Source organism: Acinonyx jubatus, chromosome D4 (assembly GCF_027475565.1).
Source record: "Acinonyx jubatus isolate Ajub_Pintada_27869175 chromosome D4, VMU_Ajub_asm_v1.0, whole genome shotgun sequence".
NCBI lineage: Eukaryota > Metazoa > Chordata > Mammalia > Carnivora > Felidae > Acinonyx > Acinonyx jubatus.
Genome location: NC_069391.1, coordinates 50,071,263 through 50,088,363, shown reverse-complemented (window position 1 = coordinate 50,088,363; position 17,101 = coordinate 50,071,263). Strand labels below are relative to the sequence as shown.

Genomic DNA, 17,101 nt, shown 5'->3' with positions numbered 1-17,101 from the left:
AGAAACTGGGAACACTGGTGCCCTGTGAGGAGAGGAACCATGTAGCTGGGGAAAGATGAGGGGGAAATGAGAGGGAGAATTTCAACATTCCATTTAGTTACCCTTTAAATTTTGAATCATATGAAGTATTTCGAAGTATATGTATTAACTATTCAAGAATAAATGAATAAAATCTGGGCTGGAAACCTAGCACAATTCCACAAATATTTCATACACCTCCACTCTATGCCAAGAATTCCACATCTTGGGGCCCTGGGTGGCTCAGTCATTTGAGTGCCTGACTCTTGATTTTGGCTCAGGTCATGATCTCACAGTTTTTGGGATCAAGCCCCACGTCAAGCTTCACACTGACAGCATGGAGCCTGCTTGGGATTCTCTCTTTCCCTCTCTCTCTGCCCCTCCCCCACTCACACTCTTCCTCTGTTTCTCTCTCCCTCTCTCAAATAAAAAAAAAGAATTCCACATCTTGATCATCACTCAGCTTATGCTCTAGGTCTCCCATTCTATGGATACACAGGACAAACAACTTGGATAAACAACTTGGACAAACAACTGGATACACAGGAAAACATCCTCCATTTGCTGGTAGAAAGGAGAGCAAGGCAGTGAGTCAGAATCACATTTCAGCTCCCTTAAAATCCTAATGAGGTTACACACTGGTATAGTTGGGTTCTGGTTTTGTTTCAGTGTTCTCATGGGTCGTCTGAGAGAGAAATTTTGCCAGGATATCCCCATGCTAGGAGCACACGTAGCATTCCTAAATATAGAAGAGGATTTGCACCATCTCTGAAAACCTACTCAGCTGAAAAGAATTTTGTTGACCACTTGCTGTTCCCTATCCACTACAGCCTGTCAGAGCAAATCTTAGAAAGTAGATTCAGTCCAAAGGGAAGAAATGATGACAATAATAATTGTACTCTTATTCTAGAAACATAACCTAGTAAGATGTCTGTATCTGTTTAAAAGTCTAAACTCTCTTTCATCATTCACCTTTACTACTTTATCTCTGAAAGGTACGTAGAAAGACAGGTTTCATTCCAAAAACATCATTCTGTCAAGAACGTTTTTATGTGAAAATCCATTATGATTATGGAATTCTCCATTTCTCTGCGGGCAGTGCCAGCTCAGAAATAATGAGCTCCCTGTGTCTTTTGTTGCCAGGAGATAAGACCAAAAATTCATTCAAGGCCCTTTCTGGAGCATGGCAGGGACCATCGTGTCTAATGTGTGACTCTTTGAAATGGTATCAACAGAGAGAAGCCGGCACAAGCTTGTCTGTTATCCTGCCAGCCTCCTGAGTCCAGGAGAAGAATTTAGGCCCAGAAGAAAATGACCACAGTGTTCCTATATGAACAATAAAGACTGCACCCCCTCTTAATTATTTTCCTTGTAATCCTGCTATTCTCAACTTTAATGAACTTTTGCGGTATCTCAGATCCTTGCTCAAAGCCATGCTTCAGGGAGTGACTCGTCACAGTTAGCTCTGAATGTAAGTCAGGAACATAGAGAGGGCCTCGAGATTTGGGGGAAGATTCTTCTTCTAAGCACACTGAAATCATTCATAAAATGGTGGAGTTAGAGAGAAAATATGATACAAAGTGAAATTGGAGGTAAAAATAAAACAAAACTTTTGTTTAGAAGTCTTTACAAACTTTTAACTATAAGCTTTTTATATTCAATAAAGCAAAAAACACATCCCATTCCATGACTTTTGAAGGATTTTCCCTGCTTTCTCCACCCAGATTGTCCTCTGAAAATGTCTATCCATTAAACACTACAGACAAAACCTGTAACATAATAACTTTGTTTTACTCAAATGCTGCTATTTTTCCTCAAATCTTTAAAAGTACTTAAAATCTGATGAAACGTATGAGAAATGAAGCTCCAACAACCCCATGTTCTCAACCGTCAGCAATTTTACTGCTTTGGGTGCTGGTGTTTATCAATCCCCCAGTCCTCTAAATCCTAAGGCCTTGGCAGATCGAGAAGGTTTTTCTCCCACACCTGTTGTTCTATTTCTTGATTTGGTATAAGAATTGCTTTTTTCATTACCATACTGTTATTTTGACATAATCTCCATTTCACAAAAAAGTTGGAAGTATAACATAAAGAATTTTTTCTACCTGGTCCGAATGAGTTGACAGCACAATACCCCATCACCCAGTGTACATTTCCTTCACGTTGTGGCAGTTGTCCCAATAATGTCCTTAACAGCAAAAGAATCTGTCCCCAAATCCCATGCTGCATTTAGTTTTCATGTCTCTTAAGTCTTCTTCAATCTGGAACAGCTCCTCAGGCTCCCTTGACTTTCATGACCTTAACCATTTTGAAGATTATGGGACTGCTATTTTAAAATATGTTCCTCAATTTGGATTTGTCTCAGGTTTCCTCATGATTAGATTCAAGTTATGCATCTCTGGCAGAAACATCACAAAAGTGATGCTGAACTCTTCCCATTACACCCGATCACATGATCATGATTGCCATTGTACCACTACGGTTCATGTTAATTCCAATCACTTGTTTAAGGTGGTATCTGCCAGGCTTTTTCATTCTAAAGTCTCCCTTTTTGCCCTTGTAATATGTATTTTGTGAAGAGATGCTTTGAGACTATGTTAAATATTCTGTTCCTCATTTAACGCTCAATTGATTCATTTACTTATTTATATCTGCATGGACTCACAGATTCCTGTCTTATTGAATGGGCTATAATCTATTGCTAACCTGTTTTACTTTTATGCAAGAAATTTCTCAGATTCAGTCATTTAGAGCCTCTTTAAGGTGACTCCTGTACCCTTTGATATGTCCATATGAATCTTTGATAATTTCTTACTCTCTGTCTCATCCTGAAATTTACCTGCTCTAGCCTTGGAGAATTGATATTTAGAAACCCAGATCTCTGACCCAGGTCTGTTCATTGCTTTTGGAGTATCACTGCTCTCAATCCTTCTCAGTGCAGAGAAATGAAAACTGTCTGCCTGTCTGTCTATCTATACATATACACATATACACACGTGCAAACACATTTGTTTTATTTCTGTGTCTGTATATTGGGATTCATGAGTCCTTCCTTACATCTCCAACTATTGTCCAACACCACAGTATTTATTCTGTTTTTTACCCTTTCAATATTTGCAATTATCTGTCTCCCACTACCCTTAATATATATACTTATTTAATCAAACCCTCTCAATATAATCTATCACCACTGTCTCTACCCCCCCACAGTTGTGGTCTTTATCCCACTCAGTGTCTGACACCCCTCACCAAGCCATCACCACAATCCTCAGGTAGATGCCCTCTTCACTCTGCTCAGGCCTAGTGCCCCACTCTGGTCTACCATGACTTCCCACCTCCTCCCTATGAATGCTGCTGCCTTCTTTGGCTTCACCTGGTGGCTTTTAGACTTAATTGTTTAAGAGGGGAAAACGGAAAGAAATGGCTGGTGTAAGAATTTCTGAACAGAAACCAAATTGCTTCCAGGCTTGAAAGCTAGAGGGTAAAACAGGTAGAGAACAAAAGGGGGCTCTGGACAGTACCTCATCTTTGTATTCTGTGTTGCAGGAAGGATCTGCTTGGCCGGATCACTGGTGACCACCCTCTAAGCCAGGCACTTTTTATAACATCAAGTCTTATGTAGCCAGGGAGTACTAGCATGTTTTATGTTTCTGGATTTGAATAAGAGAATGCTATCATTGGTACCTTTTCCAGCCCTGCTCTCTAATTTTTTTATTTATTTTTTTTTTTTTTAGAAGCTCTTATCCTGGGGACCATGAGCTTTAAGAGGCTGTAAGCTCCCTAGCATATGTGCAAACCTACTTTTCTCTAATAAAACTTTCTTCAGATTCTCAAAGATATCCATGACCCAGCAACACTAACGACTTGCTATACATTGAAAGCTCAAAAACAGATTCAATCTTACTAGTAAATAAATGCAAATAATAATCAGACGATATTAATTAAATATGAGGAGATTGGCAAAGATGAAAAACATTTACAAAATCTGTATTAGTTTCCTATTGCTGCTATAACAAATTTCCCCAAATTTAGTGGCTTAAAACAACATAAATTTATTCTTTTATGGTTGTAGAGGCCAGAAGTCTGAAATGAGTCTTATTTGGCTAAAATCAAGATCAGCCAGGCTGTGTTCCTTCTGGAGTCTCTATAGGAAAATCCATTTCTTTACCTATTCCGGCACCTAGAAGTTACTTACATCCTTTGGCCCTCTTCCATCTGCAAGGCCAACATCTAGCAACTTCTTCACATCTCTCTCTGACTTTGGCCCCCTTCCTTTCCCATTATAAGGACTCTTATGATTACATTGTGCCCACCTGAATAATCCAGGATAATCTTCCCTTTCACGATCCTTTCAAGATCCTTTCTTAATCACATCTGCAAAGCCTCTTTTGCCATGCAAGGTAACATATTCATAGGTTTCAGGGATTAGGATGTGATTATCCTTGGAAGATCATTATTCTGCCTACCAACCACAATATCCAATAATCATTTGGCATTTACTGTCATCCATTGTTGCCCAAGGCATAAATTAGTATAACATTTCTGGAGGCAATATATTTTTAAATGATGCTTATTGATCCAGCAATGCTACCTCAGAGATGTAATGTAACCTAAGAGATATCTGGATGCAAAGATTATATATACTAAGAAAGTTATTATACCTTAGTTTATATTAATGGAAAATTGGAAACAATGTAATTATGTATAGAGAATTGATTAAACAAAAGTTCTGATGCATTCACACATAGAATCTTAAGCAGCAATTTAAAAGAAAGATGTAGACCTATATTCATTGATGAGACTGAGATTTATCAACGTATTCAGTGATATATGTGCACATGTATGATTAGAAGAAACAACATTCATACGATTAGGATTGTTTTATTCTTTTTTTTTTAATATTTATTTATTTATTTATTTTAGAGAGAGAGCACAAGCGTGGGATGGGCAGAGAGAGGGAGAGAGAAAATCCCAAGCAGGTTCCTTGCTGTTAGCATGGAGCCTGACCCAGGGTTCAGTCTCATAAACTGTGAGATCATGACCTAAGCTGAAATCAAGGGTCAGGTGTTTAACCAACCGAGCCATCCAGGCGCCCCAGGATTATTTTATTCTTATATTTATCTGAATTTCTAACCTATAATGAACATGCACTGGATTTTCTTTAAAACAATTAATTGAGCCTGTTACATAGCAAAGAAGGTATTAAATCCATCTTTCTTCTCTTGTGAAAATGGCAGTTGTCTGTAGAGGTAAAAATACATTCTGCACAGGCATTTAGTGGTTTTACTACACTGTGTGGTTCTTAGCATACAGAAACTCTAATGATCTCATACGCTAGACCAGAGTTGGCCCTTCGGCCAAGTCTAGGCTACCACCTATTTGTAATTAAGGTTTTAGTTGGGCACAGCTATGCCCATTTAATTCCCTTTTCATTTATTTATTGTCTGTGGCTGCTTTCAAGTTATAGTGGCAGAGTTGAGTAGTTGTGACAGAGACCATATGGACCACAAAGTCCAAAATATATATTGTGCAGCCTTTAAAAAAAAAAAATTGCCCACTCTTGCTCTAGACTTTCTTATCAACAATGACGAAAAAATCTTTCTACTGCTTAGTTTTTAAGAAATTATTTTGACAAAGAGATAGCAATGTGTGAGCACCGTATTGTAAACACTTCTCTTTCAGCCCAACCCTGCAAACTCATACTCCAAAAATGCATTTTAGGAGAAAAAAAAGTCTCCTTACTATAGGAAGAGTTATTTCTTTCCCTATTTCCTGGTATTTCCCAGCTTTCGTCTTTAGAAAGCTCTAGGAGCCAAACAGTAGTGGAATGCTAATTGCACCTTTTAACGTGGAGTGTAGGTACCGGGTGAGGTTACTGAATAACAGGCATTACCTATCCCCACGGTACGTGTTTTTGCTCTCCCCAAGCCTGGATCTTTAGCCTTTCATATCTCTACTGTCCTTGGAATGCCTTTGAGAGCTCAGTGGAAACATTAGTTCTCACTTCCATCAGTTGTATAGAGATTAGGCCAATAGCCCTGTTTCCTCTCCCATTCTAGACCCTCTACTTTCACCTGATGTGAGTGCTTGGAGAATAGGAAAGCCCATAAAGAATGAATTTAATCAATAAGTTCTCTGTTCCCAGCAAAGCATCATGCCCTCTGCCTCACTCAGGGCTACTTTGCCTAGAATCCCAAGTTCCCTAAGGAGACTGCATTGGTTTTAGGGTCTCTAAGTCCAGGTGATTCTTTCCAAGGTCAGATTTGCCCTGAGGGTCTGAACTTCCACCTCAACCTTAAATCACCAGGGAGCACACTAAATGTTCCAAGGGAGTCTCTGCACTGTAGAGGACCAAGGCAGATCTGAGAACCAAACGCAACGAGGATTAGAATCCAAAACAAATCAGTATCAGAAATGTATGTTGCGAGACAAAGAGCAGGCATTTGGACAGCCACTCTCTGCTCTTTAGATCTGTGTCCCATTGCCGTGATGGCTTTTTCAGTCAGGGTTGTAGGTTTCTGACCTCTTCATAGGACACCTCTATTTCTGGGCCCTTTACAAACTACACACTCTTCCGGCTTGGCTGCCAAAGGCCAGACATCACCTGCCAGAACATATTATGACACCAGCAGAGTTAGCCAGCAGCATTCTTGCAAACACTCACCACCAAATCCCTCCCATCTCTCTCCTTTCTCCCTCCACATGGCTCGCATCCCTGCTTCAGCCCGCCTGCTTAACCCTCCCCTTATTCACCTCAGTCACATTGTTTATTATTTTCTTTACTTTGTTGAGGAGTTTCTGGAGTCTCAAGACCCAGGAGGCTTATGTGGGAATAATAAATTCAGGCAAGGTCTTCATGCTCCCCCAGCAGCCCCACCCCTACCGCTCACCCTGGAATCCCTCGTCAGCAGTTACTCCTTCCTGTGACTTGCCGCTGAACTCTGTGGTGTGCCCCAGTCAGGCCTCTGAGGATACCTGCTATGAATATTAGCCATTCTTCACATCCACTGCTGTTCTGTGGCTTTGGTTCAGCAGAGGAGAACTGAAATGGGGTGTGTACGGGGCTGTGAGCGAAGGCTCTTTTCTTGCGTGTGTGGGTTTTTATTTATTTTGCAAAGACTCTGGCCCATAAGCGAGCCAAACCTAGGCTGAGTTCATGAAGGCATGTTGGCTCTGAGCTGCTGCTGGCTTTTGTTTTTTTCCCCAGCCTAATCTGGATGTTTTCTAGCTGGCCTCTCCGTTGGCTGGCGTGAGGGGGTGAGGACGGCTATATTCTGCAAGGGAAGAGAATATTCATAGAGTCTGAAACCATCATTTCTCACAGCAGTAGCACCTAGATTATTACAGAGGACTTCTTGAAAGCCCTGAAATATTGTCCCCATTTGGGCCAAAGGTGAAATAGCAGTCTTATTCCTTACACAATCTAGACTTGGTGGCTGTAACCTTTAAACACACACAGAGAGGGGGGTTCAGACTTGGGACCCTCCTCAAAAGTATGGTATGGCCCAAGCAAGATCCACATTCTGGGCTTCATTAAAAGGCCATCTCATCAGTGGACTGAAACTCCCTTCCTCTGCTCCAGACAGCCTCCAGCCAGGCCTCCTCTGGGGTCACCCCAGTCTTTCCTCCTGCAGGCCTGGTAGCACCTGCCAGCAGCCTGAGGGTAGAGTCAACCAGGGACTTATAAACCCAGAAATTTGAAACTTTCAAAAAAATGCTGATGTGTTTTTAAAGGTGCGTTTCATGCCAAGAGCCTGCTGGCAGAGAAGGACACATGGGAACTCTGTGTATTATCCACTTTAGATAGTTTCAATCCCCGTCAACACTAATGTGAATTTAAAGAAATTGGACCAGTTTCCAAACCCCCACCCCCAGGTAGCCCAGTCAACCCTGGATAAGCATGTTGTTCAGCAGTGCCAAACTCTAACTTAGACAATGCAATTATATTTTCATAGCTGAGACTCTGTACGTATGGACATCATAAATGGCAATCACCTTCCTTACCTGTAAGAGAATAATCAGATCCTAAGGTACTGGCTGAGGGCAGTAGCCAAGCAATAACCAAACCATTTTGGAGAAGGCAAGGCTTTAATCAAGTCATAAATCTGGACGGAGCTACTTTTCATGCTGAGAAATATATCAAGTTCTTGTACCAGATGCCCAAGAGCATGGAGACATTAGCATACCCCCTGCCAGTGGAAACCCAAAGCCTGCCCTAGGGGTAAAAAGACATTTGGGGAATGGAAAATGGGCTTGTATAGTTCCTTTTCTTCCAGGAATGTTTTAAAGTTAGTTTTCTTTGGGCAAATGTATATGGGAATAGTCTTGGCCTGCTTATTCGACCAGCTTATTGGGAGGTCCCAAAAATCGGAGTGAAAATTAAAGTTGTGTGTCTTCCCCCACAGCCTTCTGGGGTCCAGCTGACAAATGGGGAGTAAGGAACTGAGTTTTTTCCGATATGAATTAATCATGTCTTTCAGCCTACTGCCTGGTGCCAGTTCCCACCCATTCTATGCTGCTTTAGAGACCATCTCTCAAACTCTAGGGAACACCAAACCTGAAAGGAGCAGCCAGAAAATGTGGAGAGGCAGCCTCTCTGCTCTCGTCCGTCACCCCATGGCCTTAGAGTGAGGCCAGTGCTCACCGTATACCACGCACAGCATGGAGATCCCTCCATAAATTTAAATGGCTGAGCATTTTCCAGTTTTGTAAAATTAAATTAAGGAAAGGACTCCCAGACTGACTCCACCAAGTGCCAAGTTTCATCCCAGCACACATCATTTTTATAGTAAGTTTTAACTCCGTGAAAAATACGGGATTATAATGGAAATGCTGACAGGCCCAGAGCCAGCTCATGAAGTAATAATGCCACGTCTTTAATATTTTTACACAGCACGTCCTAATCTGCCACAGCTTTCTTTGCCTTTAGATAGTGGTTAAATAAATGAAACCCTCCAGAGCACTAGTTTTTTCTCCTCCTCTTTTAGACTGTGTCTTCCATTTTCAAACCATTGTTCCTTCTGGGCCTCTTTCAGTCTATTTACAGTTTTTGCTCTATACAATTGGTTTATCAAGCTCAGGTGCCTTTTTCTGAACTATTTGGCTGCCGAGGGAGGAGAGATGGAAGAATTTGCACCCTGAACTCTTGCCTTCTTCTCATGAAGGCTAAGAGCTCATGGAATTCAACTCTGGATATGTGTCTCCCTCAGGTGATGAGCAGCTGACAAATGCCCGAGTTGGCTTCATCCATCCTACAAGGAAGCCCATAAATCGAGCTGCTTGCCTCTCTCTCAGCCGACCAGAAATTCTACTGGTTTTCAGCCCTTCAATTCAATGACAATATCCACTAAGTAATGACCATCATGAGTTCAGAGCTTCGTTCTAGACAGGTGCCTCAAAGGCAGTCCTATCTCCCCATCTTTAAGGTAAACCAGCATCTTCCAAAGGGTGCAAGGAAGTGGAAGCCAGGGCCACCAGGCCTCCCAGTTTTCTTCCCCCATGTTTTCCTCGTCTGTTGAATCAACCTGTTTCCCTGAGTGGGGCTACTTTAGTTGCAGAAACCAATGTGAAATAGACAAAGATGAAGAAAGTCAGTGAGGTCAATTTGACTTAATCAGGGATGTCAACTAGTGGCAGGTTACAGCTAAACGGACTCCCAGAGGATGCAATTTCATATTTAATTTGATTTTCTTACTGTGCACCTCTCCCTCATTCTAAACTTTTATCACTCTCCAGTTAATGTATTTAAAAAAAAATAGTAGGTGAAACTAGGAGGAAAAACCCTCACACAAGTATGAATCACACCTGGCTTTGGCTCAATTTAGAGCCACAGTAGACCTAGGAATGGAGGCCTAAAGGCAATATTTTCTTTCACTGGTTGAAAAGGATTGATAGAGAGAGGCTTTCTGCTGCCAGAACTCTCATTAGCTAGGCAGGCTTCCCAAGCACTGCTTCCTCCTCAGACACCTAACCAACTCAAGACCTGTAATAACAGAGGTCTGAGGAAAGAGAGCACTGTCATTCCCTGCTGATTGACTGTTTCCTGGCGTAGGCGTTGCAGTCGGGAGGACAGAAATGGTCAACGTTCATGTGTCCGGGAGGGAAACAGAAAAGGAGATGCTAGCCCCTGCATGAAACATTGTCAACATCCTCACTGAATCAGAGGGGGCAGGGGAGTGGTTCATTACGTGGTCTCTCTGAAGGTGTGGAACACGTTAGCCCCTGATTTTGGTGTCCTTGTGAAATGGCACACAGAGAGATTGCTCACCTTCAAAAAATGATTGATACCTCTTTTACTTTAGCAAATGAGAAATGTCCGTGACAGAAAGGAACCCCTGTTACAAGCCAGGTTTTCTCATTAGCAGTGAAACATGGATAATTATTCACTGGGAACATACACTGTGGGAATTCATGTTAGATTTCTTATTTTGACTATTGCGGTGGGCAAACCTCAGAGACCACTGTGTACGCATAGAGACATGCACATAAATATGTACATAAAAGCACAGAGGCCTGCATCACACGTGTTCTGGGGAGGATACCACTTCTGGATACAAAGTAAGTCTTTAAAGAGAATGAGAAAAGCATTGAAAGACAGATTAGTGATGGAAAAGGCAGATGGCCAGAAATTTTGTTCATTGGTTTTAGTTAATAATTACTTTATTTTGGTCTTGACTTTCCCTTTACCTTTGAAAGCAGACTTCCCTAATAGCATTTTCAATGCATGGTGAGTAGTCACACTTACTAGAAGTACGTTCTCTCTGGTCACTGTACAGATGTGAAGGAAAACACAATAACCTGTATAGCAGGACACTGGCCCTGTAAAGGAAAGAATACTTAGGACTGTCATAGTTAGGATATGCATTCAACAACCTATAACAGCCAAAATCACAGTCAGCAGGACAGGAGTGTATTTCTATCTCACTTGGCAGTCCAGAGGAAGGCATTCCAAAGATGGTCTGACAACCTACCATGTCATCTAGGGACCCAGACCAAAAAAAAAAAAATTGGCATTCCTATCACTGGGACATCCAACACCTGGGCCAAGATGATTCACTCCACATACATGGAGGATAGAGGAAGGGGTAACAAGAGCAAGCCCTTTTCTTTTAAAGACATGTCCCAAGCAGTGTATACATCACTTTCCCCCTCATCTCACTGAAGGCAGTTGTATGTCCTATACCTTATTGCAAAGGGGGATGGGAAATGTCTCTATTCCAGTCAGCTATATACCTGAAATTCAGGGGTTCTTTTACTCCAAGGAAAGGACAGTTATGATAGGATCACTAGCACTTTCTGCCATACAGAGCAACTGAACCAAAGTTGTGGGAATCAAGGGTGATAGAAGTACAAATGAAAGTGACCTCTGACTTCAACAGAGCTAAATGAACGAAGGTGAACCTATGAGCAGGAATTTGTAAGTTGGGCAGGTTATAAAGTGTTTGAGGAAAGATCTGAAAGTAGGCTGGAACAGTAAATTTTTTAATGTGTTAAACCCTTACAGAAAAAAACATAGAATGAGCAGAATATGTGAAAAGCAACTCTTTGGGGGGCACCTGGGTGACTCAGTCGGTTGAGCGTCAGACTTCAGCTCGGGTCATGATCTCACAGTTCGTGGGTTCGAGCCCTGCGTCGGGCTCTGTGCTGACAGCTGGGAGCCTGAATCCTGCTTCGGATTCTGTGTCTCCCTCCCTCTCTGCCCCTCCCTCGCTCGTGCTCTGTCTCTCTCTGTCTCTCAAAAATAAATTAAAAAAAGAAAAGCAACTCTGGACGCTGAGTTGCTCATGATGATCGATGATTTAGACAACAGAAATATGGTTTTTTTTCCTTTTTATTATGGGTAATTTTGCATATATACAAAGTAAACAACACTCATCACCCAGCATCAATAAACATGCTGTCATTTCTGTTTCACTTGTACTTCTACCTCTCCCCCCCAATTAATTATTCTTTAAGTGAAATATACATACATTAAAATGCTCAAATCTTAACCACACATTTTTGACATTTATATTTTTGACAGCTACACATGTCTAACTATATCCTTGTCTGACATATGTTTTTGAACATGTGATATTTTTTTCAGTTTTCTTTCTCTCTTTGCTTCACTCTGGCAATTATCCATTCCTGCATCGTCCATTTCACAAATTTTTTTCTCTAGGATTTAAATTGAATCTAGTGAATTCTTCATTTCATAAGATGTATGTTTCATTTCTAGAAGTTCATTTGATTCTTTTTATACCTTCTATTCTTATCTGCATGTTTTCCTTTAAATACTTAACATATTTTTAACATTCTACTTTAATATCCTTGTCTGGTAATTCTATAATCCCTATAATTTCTAGATTTGTTTCCACTGACTGAATTTGTCTTGGTTATGGATCAGATTTCCTGCTTCTAGACTTATCAGTTAACATTTGATTGAGTGCTGGATGGTGTAAATTTTGTGTAAGTAGGTATCTGAATTTTATTGTCTTCTAGAGATTGTTGGATTTTCTTCTGTTAAACAGTTATTCAATGTTTAATTTTGACTTTCTTTTTAATTTAAGCATTATTAAGGCACCTCTAGAGTAGTCTTTATTGTAGCCCCTTCTAGGGTTTCTGTTGAATACTCCAGATGATCAACAAGGATATTCCAATCTGGCTGGTCAGAATTTCAAGGTCTCCCAGCCCTATTTGAGCTTTGGGAACTATTAGACTCACAACTCCTTAGTTGTTCTTTGCTCAGCTTTATAGAGTTATGCATTATATCTTTAATTGAGCAGATTGTCAGGATGAATTTATGCAGATTTATGGAGCTCTTTTTCTATGTAGCACTCTCATCTCCAAAATCCTCAACAACATCTAGCTGCCTGAGCCTCTTTGAACTGTATTCTTTATCTCATCAATTCATTCAGACTGCTGTGCTCTGCTTGGGATAGTCCTCTGTTATGGGTTGAATTATGTACCCCCAAATGATATTGAAATTCCAAACCCTCTGTACCTATAAGCCTGTAAATGTGACCTTATTTAGAAATAAGTTCTTTGAAGATGATGAAGTTAAGATGAGGTCATTAGAGAGGGTTCTAATCTGACTTACAAAAAGGGGAAATTTAGACACAGAGACACTCAAGAGAAAACTCCATGTGAACATGAAAGCATGGAGTGATGCATCTATAAGCCAAGGAACACCAAAGACTGCCAGCAAACCACAAGAAGCTAGAAGAGAGGGGTAAAACAGATTATTCCTCACAGCCATCAGAAGGAACTAACACTGTTGACACTTTGATCTCAGACTTCTAGCCTCCAAAACTGTGAGACAATAAATTTCCATTTTTTAAGTCACCCAGTTGGTGGTGCCTTGTTATGGCAGCCTTAGAAAACTAGTATACTCTTTAAGGCTTTAAGTTTACTGACTCATTCCATCTCCAACTTTCTGTTGGAGCCCATCTGATGAATTTCTTATTTCATTTTTTATACATTTCAGCTCTGAAATTTATCTTTATAGTTTCTACTTCTCCACTGAGATACTTTATTCATTTATTATGAGTGTATTTTCCTTTAAGTCTTTTAACATATTTATAATAGTTGCTTAAAATCATTGTCCACTCACTGAAACATTTGCATCTCACAATTCATCCAATCCTGAGAAAAATTGCTGTTTGGGTATGGGTCACATTTCTTCTTGTCTAATAGTTTTTATTATATACTGAGCATTATAAATGGTATATTGTAGAGACTCTGGATTCTGTTATGTTCCCCAGAAGAGTGTTCATCTGTCTTCCTTGCAGTGAACACCAAGTGAATTTTCTACTCTGTTCTTTCAGCTTCTAGCTGCTGTTCTTTTGCTGGGTCCCCTGGGGTTTATATACTAAGAATTTGGACAGGATTTATGTAGATTTTGAGGTTTATCCCCACTGTGACTCTTCCAGGATTTTTCCCTTAACTTTTCAGCTGTTCTAACAACCCCCAGACTCTGTCTTCTGACATGTCAAGCCACCTCTCTGAGCCACATGAACTTTGAGGAATTTGCTCAGGTAGCAAGCTACAAGCTGGCAAATCACACTTGTTGCAATTCCTGAATTTCTAGGATAGATTACCCTCCTGTTTCTGTCACTGCTTTTGGTTACTCTTCATTGCTTTCAAAGAGTTGTTTAATGGGGGTTGTCGTGGTTATTGTTTAGATTTTATGATTGCTATTTGCAGGAAGGTTAGTCCAACCAAGTTATTCACCATTACTGGAAGCTAGAATCCCCAGTCAAGCTGTTTGAAGAGTTTTCTGGCCGAGATCTACTCTGTTCTTGTTTTGCTACATTTGAAACATTCCCATTCACCCTCTTTAGTTTTTCATCTTCTTAATAACCCAGATGTTGGTCTGCTTCTAAAGATTGAAGACCCAGAGGTAAATTTTCTCTTAAATTCAATACATGGGTGTGCATAGCATTGAATAGGATATTTTGATCATACACTTCTATTTCTGATTCTATTAACTTGGAAGTTTGATCATTCAAACATGAGTGAGGATGAATTTACCTATTGCCTGAGCAGGGAGTGGAGCGATTGTGGGGAAAATGTTTGTTTATTCGGTTATTTTTGTAAACAAATGAAGCCATTCATTCATTACACAAATTCTTACTAATCACTTATTTTCCAACAACTAGTTTCTGTAATCTCTCTCCTCTCTGGATTTCCATGATATCACATAGTCTCAATTTTTGTCCTCTCACACCATTTCTTCTCAGACTTCTTTAATACCGCCTCGTTAGTCTTCAATCACTGAATGCTAGAATTCTCCCACTGTTTTGTCCTGAGGCTTGATCTCTTTTCATTGAAGACTTTCTCCACACACATGTATGAAATTGGTTCCCCAAATTTGTAGCAAATATCAGACTTCCATTTTTATCTCCATCATCTTGATGGATTTTTCTGTACTCTGGTTCCATCACAACCTTTAAATGCCTAAAACTAAACTTGTGCTTAAAACTAAACTCGTCCATCTCCAGGGGTGGAGATAAGCAATAGCTTCTCTTCCTGACTTACCTTAATCAACTAAGCCACCCAGGCACCCCTCAGTTTACCTTAATCCTCAATAACTTTCATATGTAACATCTCTTCCATGAGCTTTTCATTGGCATAGTTCAGTATCACTACACAATGATCTAAGCCATATAGATTGAATAGTCTATTTTACCCTTGGTACTTGGCTATTGGGGAGCAGGAAGAAGAGGGTGAGGATGCTGAGTTTGAAATGATGTTGGGAAATCTAGGTACCTTAAAAGGACCTTAAACGTTATCTAATTCAGTGGTTATTCATCGTAGAATCTTCTTATGCAGAAGCCCAATATATTTGTTTATTATTGAAATGGAAATAGAATCCCCAGAGCCCCACCTTATGCTGATTTCCTCTCAAAGGCCCCTCCTCAGGTACCTCTGCAGCCCCTTAGGGACCCAGGAAACTATCAATTATAAAACCATTGACTCAGTCAAAACTCTCATTTACAGATTAGAAAAATGAAACCAGAGAACCCTATTGAAATCTAAGCTTCTAATTGAGAGTCATGAATCTGTGTCAGTGCATTTGAGAGTGACAAAATTGCTTTTCTTTTTAAAACTTTCTACAAAACTGATTTGTATCCTGATAGGTTTCAGAATGAGAGGCATTACTAGGAAGACAGCTGCTCCATACAGCTGTCTTCGCTGCTGCTACTCATGAGTCTTTCTCAAGTTGTAAGAACTTCATGTCAAGGCAGCCCTGATGCCTGCCCTTAGAAGGAACTCTGCCCCATCTCATCTGCACTGGGAGCACTAGGCTGGAAGGCCCTGGGAGCATGTCCAAGACTCAAGACCCAGATGGGCCAAGAGAGATGTCCTGGCTGCTCACTCTGGCCCCTGATTCCAAGAAGGAGGGAAGATTATAAATGTAAATTGTTATGCAAATGGACCTCCTATTTAGCTGACTAGGATTCCTGGCTCCCAGAGAAGTAACTTCATCAGCCATAGAAAACAGCCTGAGGCTGCTACTGCTCCTTTTTCTGCTTAAAAACTCTCTCAGAAAATCAATCCTAATGGAGTTGGAAAATGAAGATTAGGCTAAATATGAGAGATTTCCTTGCCAAATATCTCATGTTTCCTCAGGAATAGCAAAGTTCTTACTTATCAACTTAGAATATAGTCAGCCTCACCAGGGCTCTGTCCCCACTGACCAAACATAATGATTCCTGGAACCAGCGTCTTAACCATGTATGACACCTTTTTTTTTCCCCCTTCAAAGCAGATGTGATTGAGACATATATTGGCCTGTTTAGGCAAGTCCGAAAAGCTATACTGGTTTCAAGCTTCACTTTTTAAATCATGCTATTTGACTAAGTAAATGTACAGTATTCCTGCCTTTTATTAGAAAATGAAATCAGCATCTAACTCCAGACTACAGTTGGGACTGAAGAGAGTTCAGTAGTGCTGCTCCCAGGAGATCCCCAGTAGACTGATTTCTATACACCTCTCCCCAAGGCCATTTTTACCTCCATTTTATAACAGGAGTATAATGTCAGTACCACAGACTTCATAAAATATTAGATGCCTAGATGCCACTGGGAACGTGCAGGGAACTTGCTCCTCCTAAGTATCTGAATAAGAAGACATAGGTGATCAGCACACAGGCAGAAACTTTGCCCTATCCCAAGCTTTGGATTCATAAGTTAGGAGAAATTTGGAACTCCCTTCCCCCTAAGTGTATCAGTTAGCTATCACCACATTAAAAAATAATAATAATAATAAGATTCAATGGCTTAAAATAGCAGTCATTTATTTTTACTGATCTTACTTACTTCAGCTGAACTAAACTGAGTTTGGCTGGGGAGACTTGGCTGTTCTCCACATTTCTCTCAACCTCCTCTTGGGATCATCAGGCCAGTCGAGGCATGTTCTTCTACTGGTGATAGCAAAGGCACATGAGCACAAGCAAAAACACACAGTCTCTTGAGGTTTAGGTTTGGAACTGGTATACCAGCACATCTGCCTCATTTCCTTTATTGTGGTAAAATATTCATAACATAAAATTGACTATTTTAAACATTTTTAAGTGTTCAGTGGCATTAATTACATTCAC

General features: G+C 40.5%; 1 protein-coding gene across 8 annotated transcripts in view; it reads left to right on the top strand.

The window, feature by feature from the left end:
• The window catches only part of ADAMTSL1 (ADAMTS like 1), an 872,819-nt gene that overhangs the window by 818,044 nt on the left and 37,674 nt on the right, over window positions 1–17,101 (top strand). The window contains exon 25 of one of the 8 annotated variants that reach the window (XM_053205057.1): window positions 1,162–3,725. The exons of the other annotated variants lie outside the window; for them this stretch is intronic. Within the exon in view, the coding sequence (XP_053061032.1) occupies window positions 1,162–1,298 (137 nt within the window). The 3' untranslated portion in view covers window positions 1,299–3,725. Of the gene's footprint in view, window positions 1–1,161; window positions 3,726–17,101 lie in introns of those variants that run through there. 8 annotated transcript variants of the gene reach the window in all.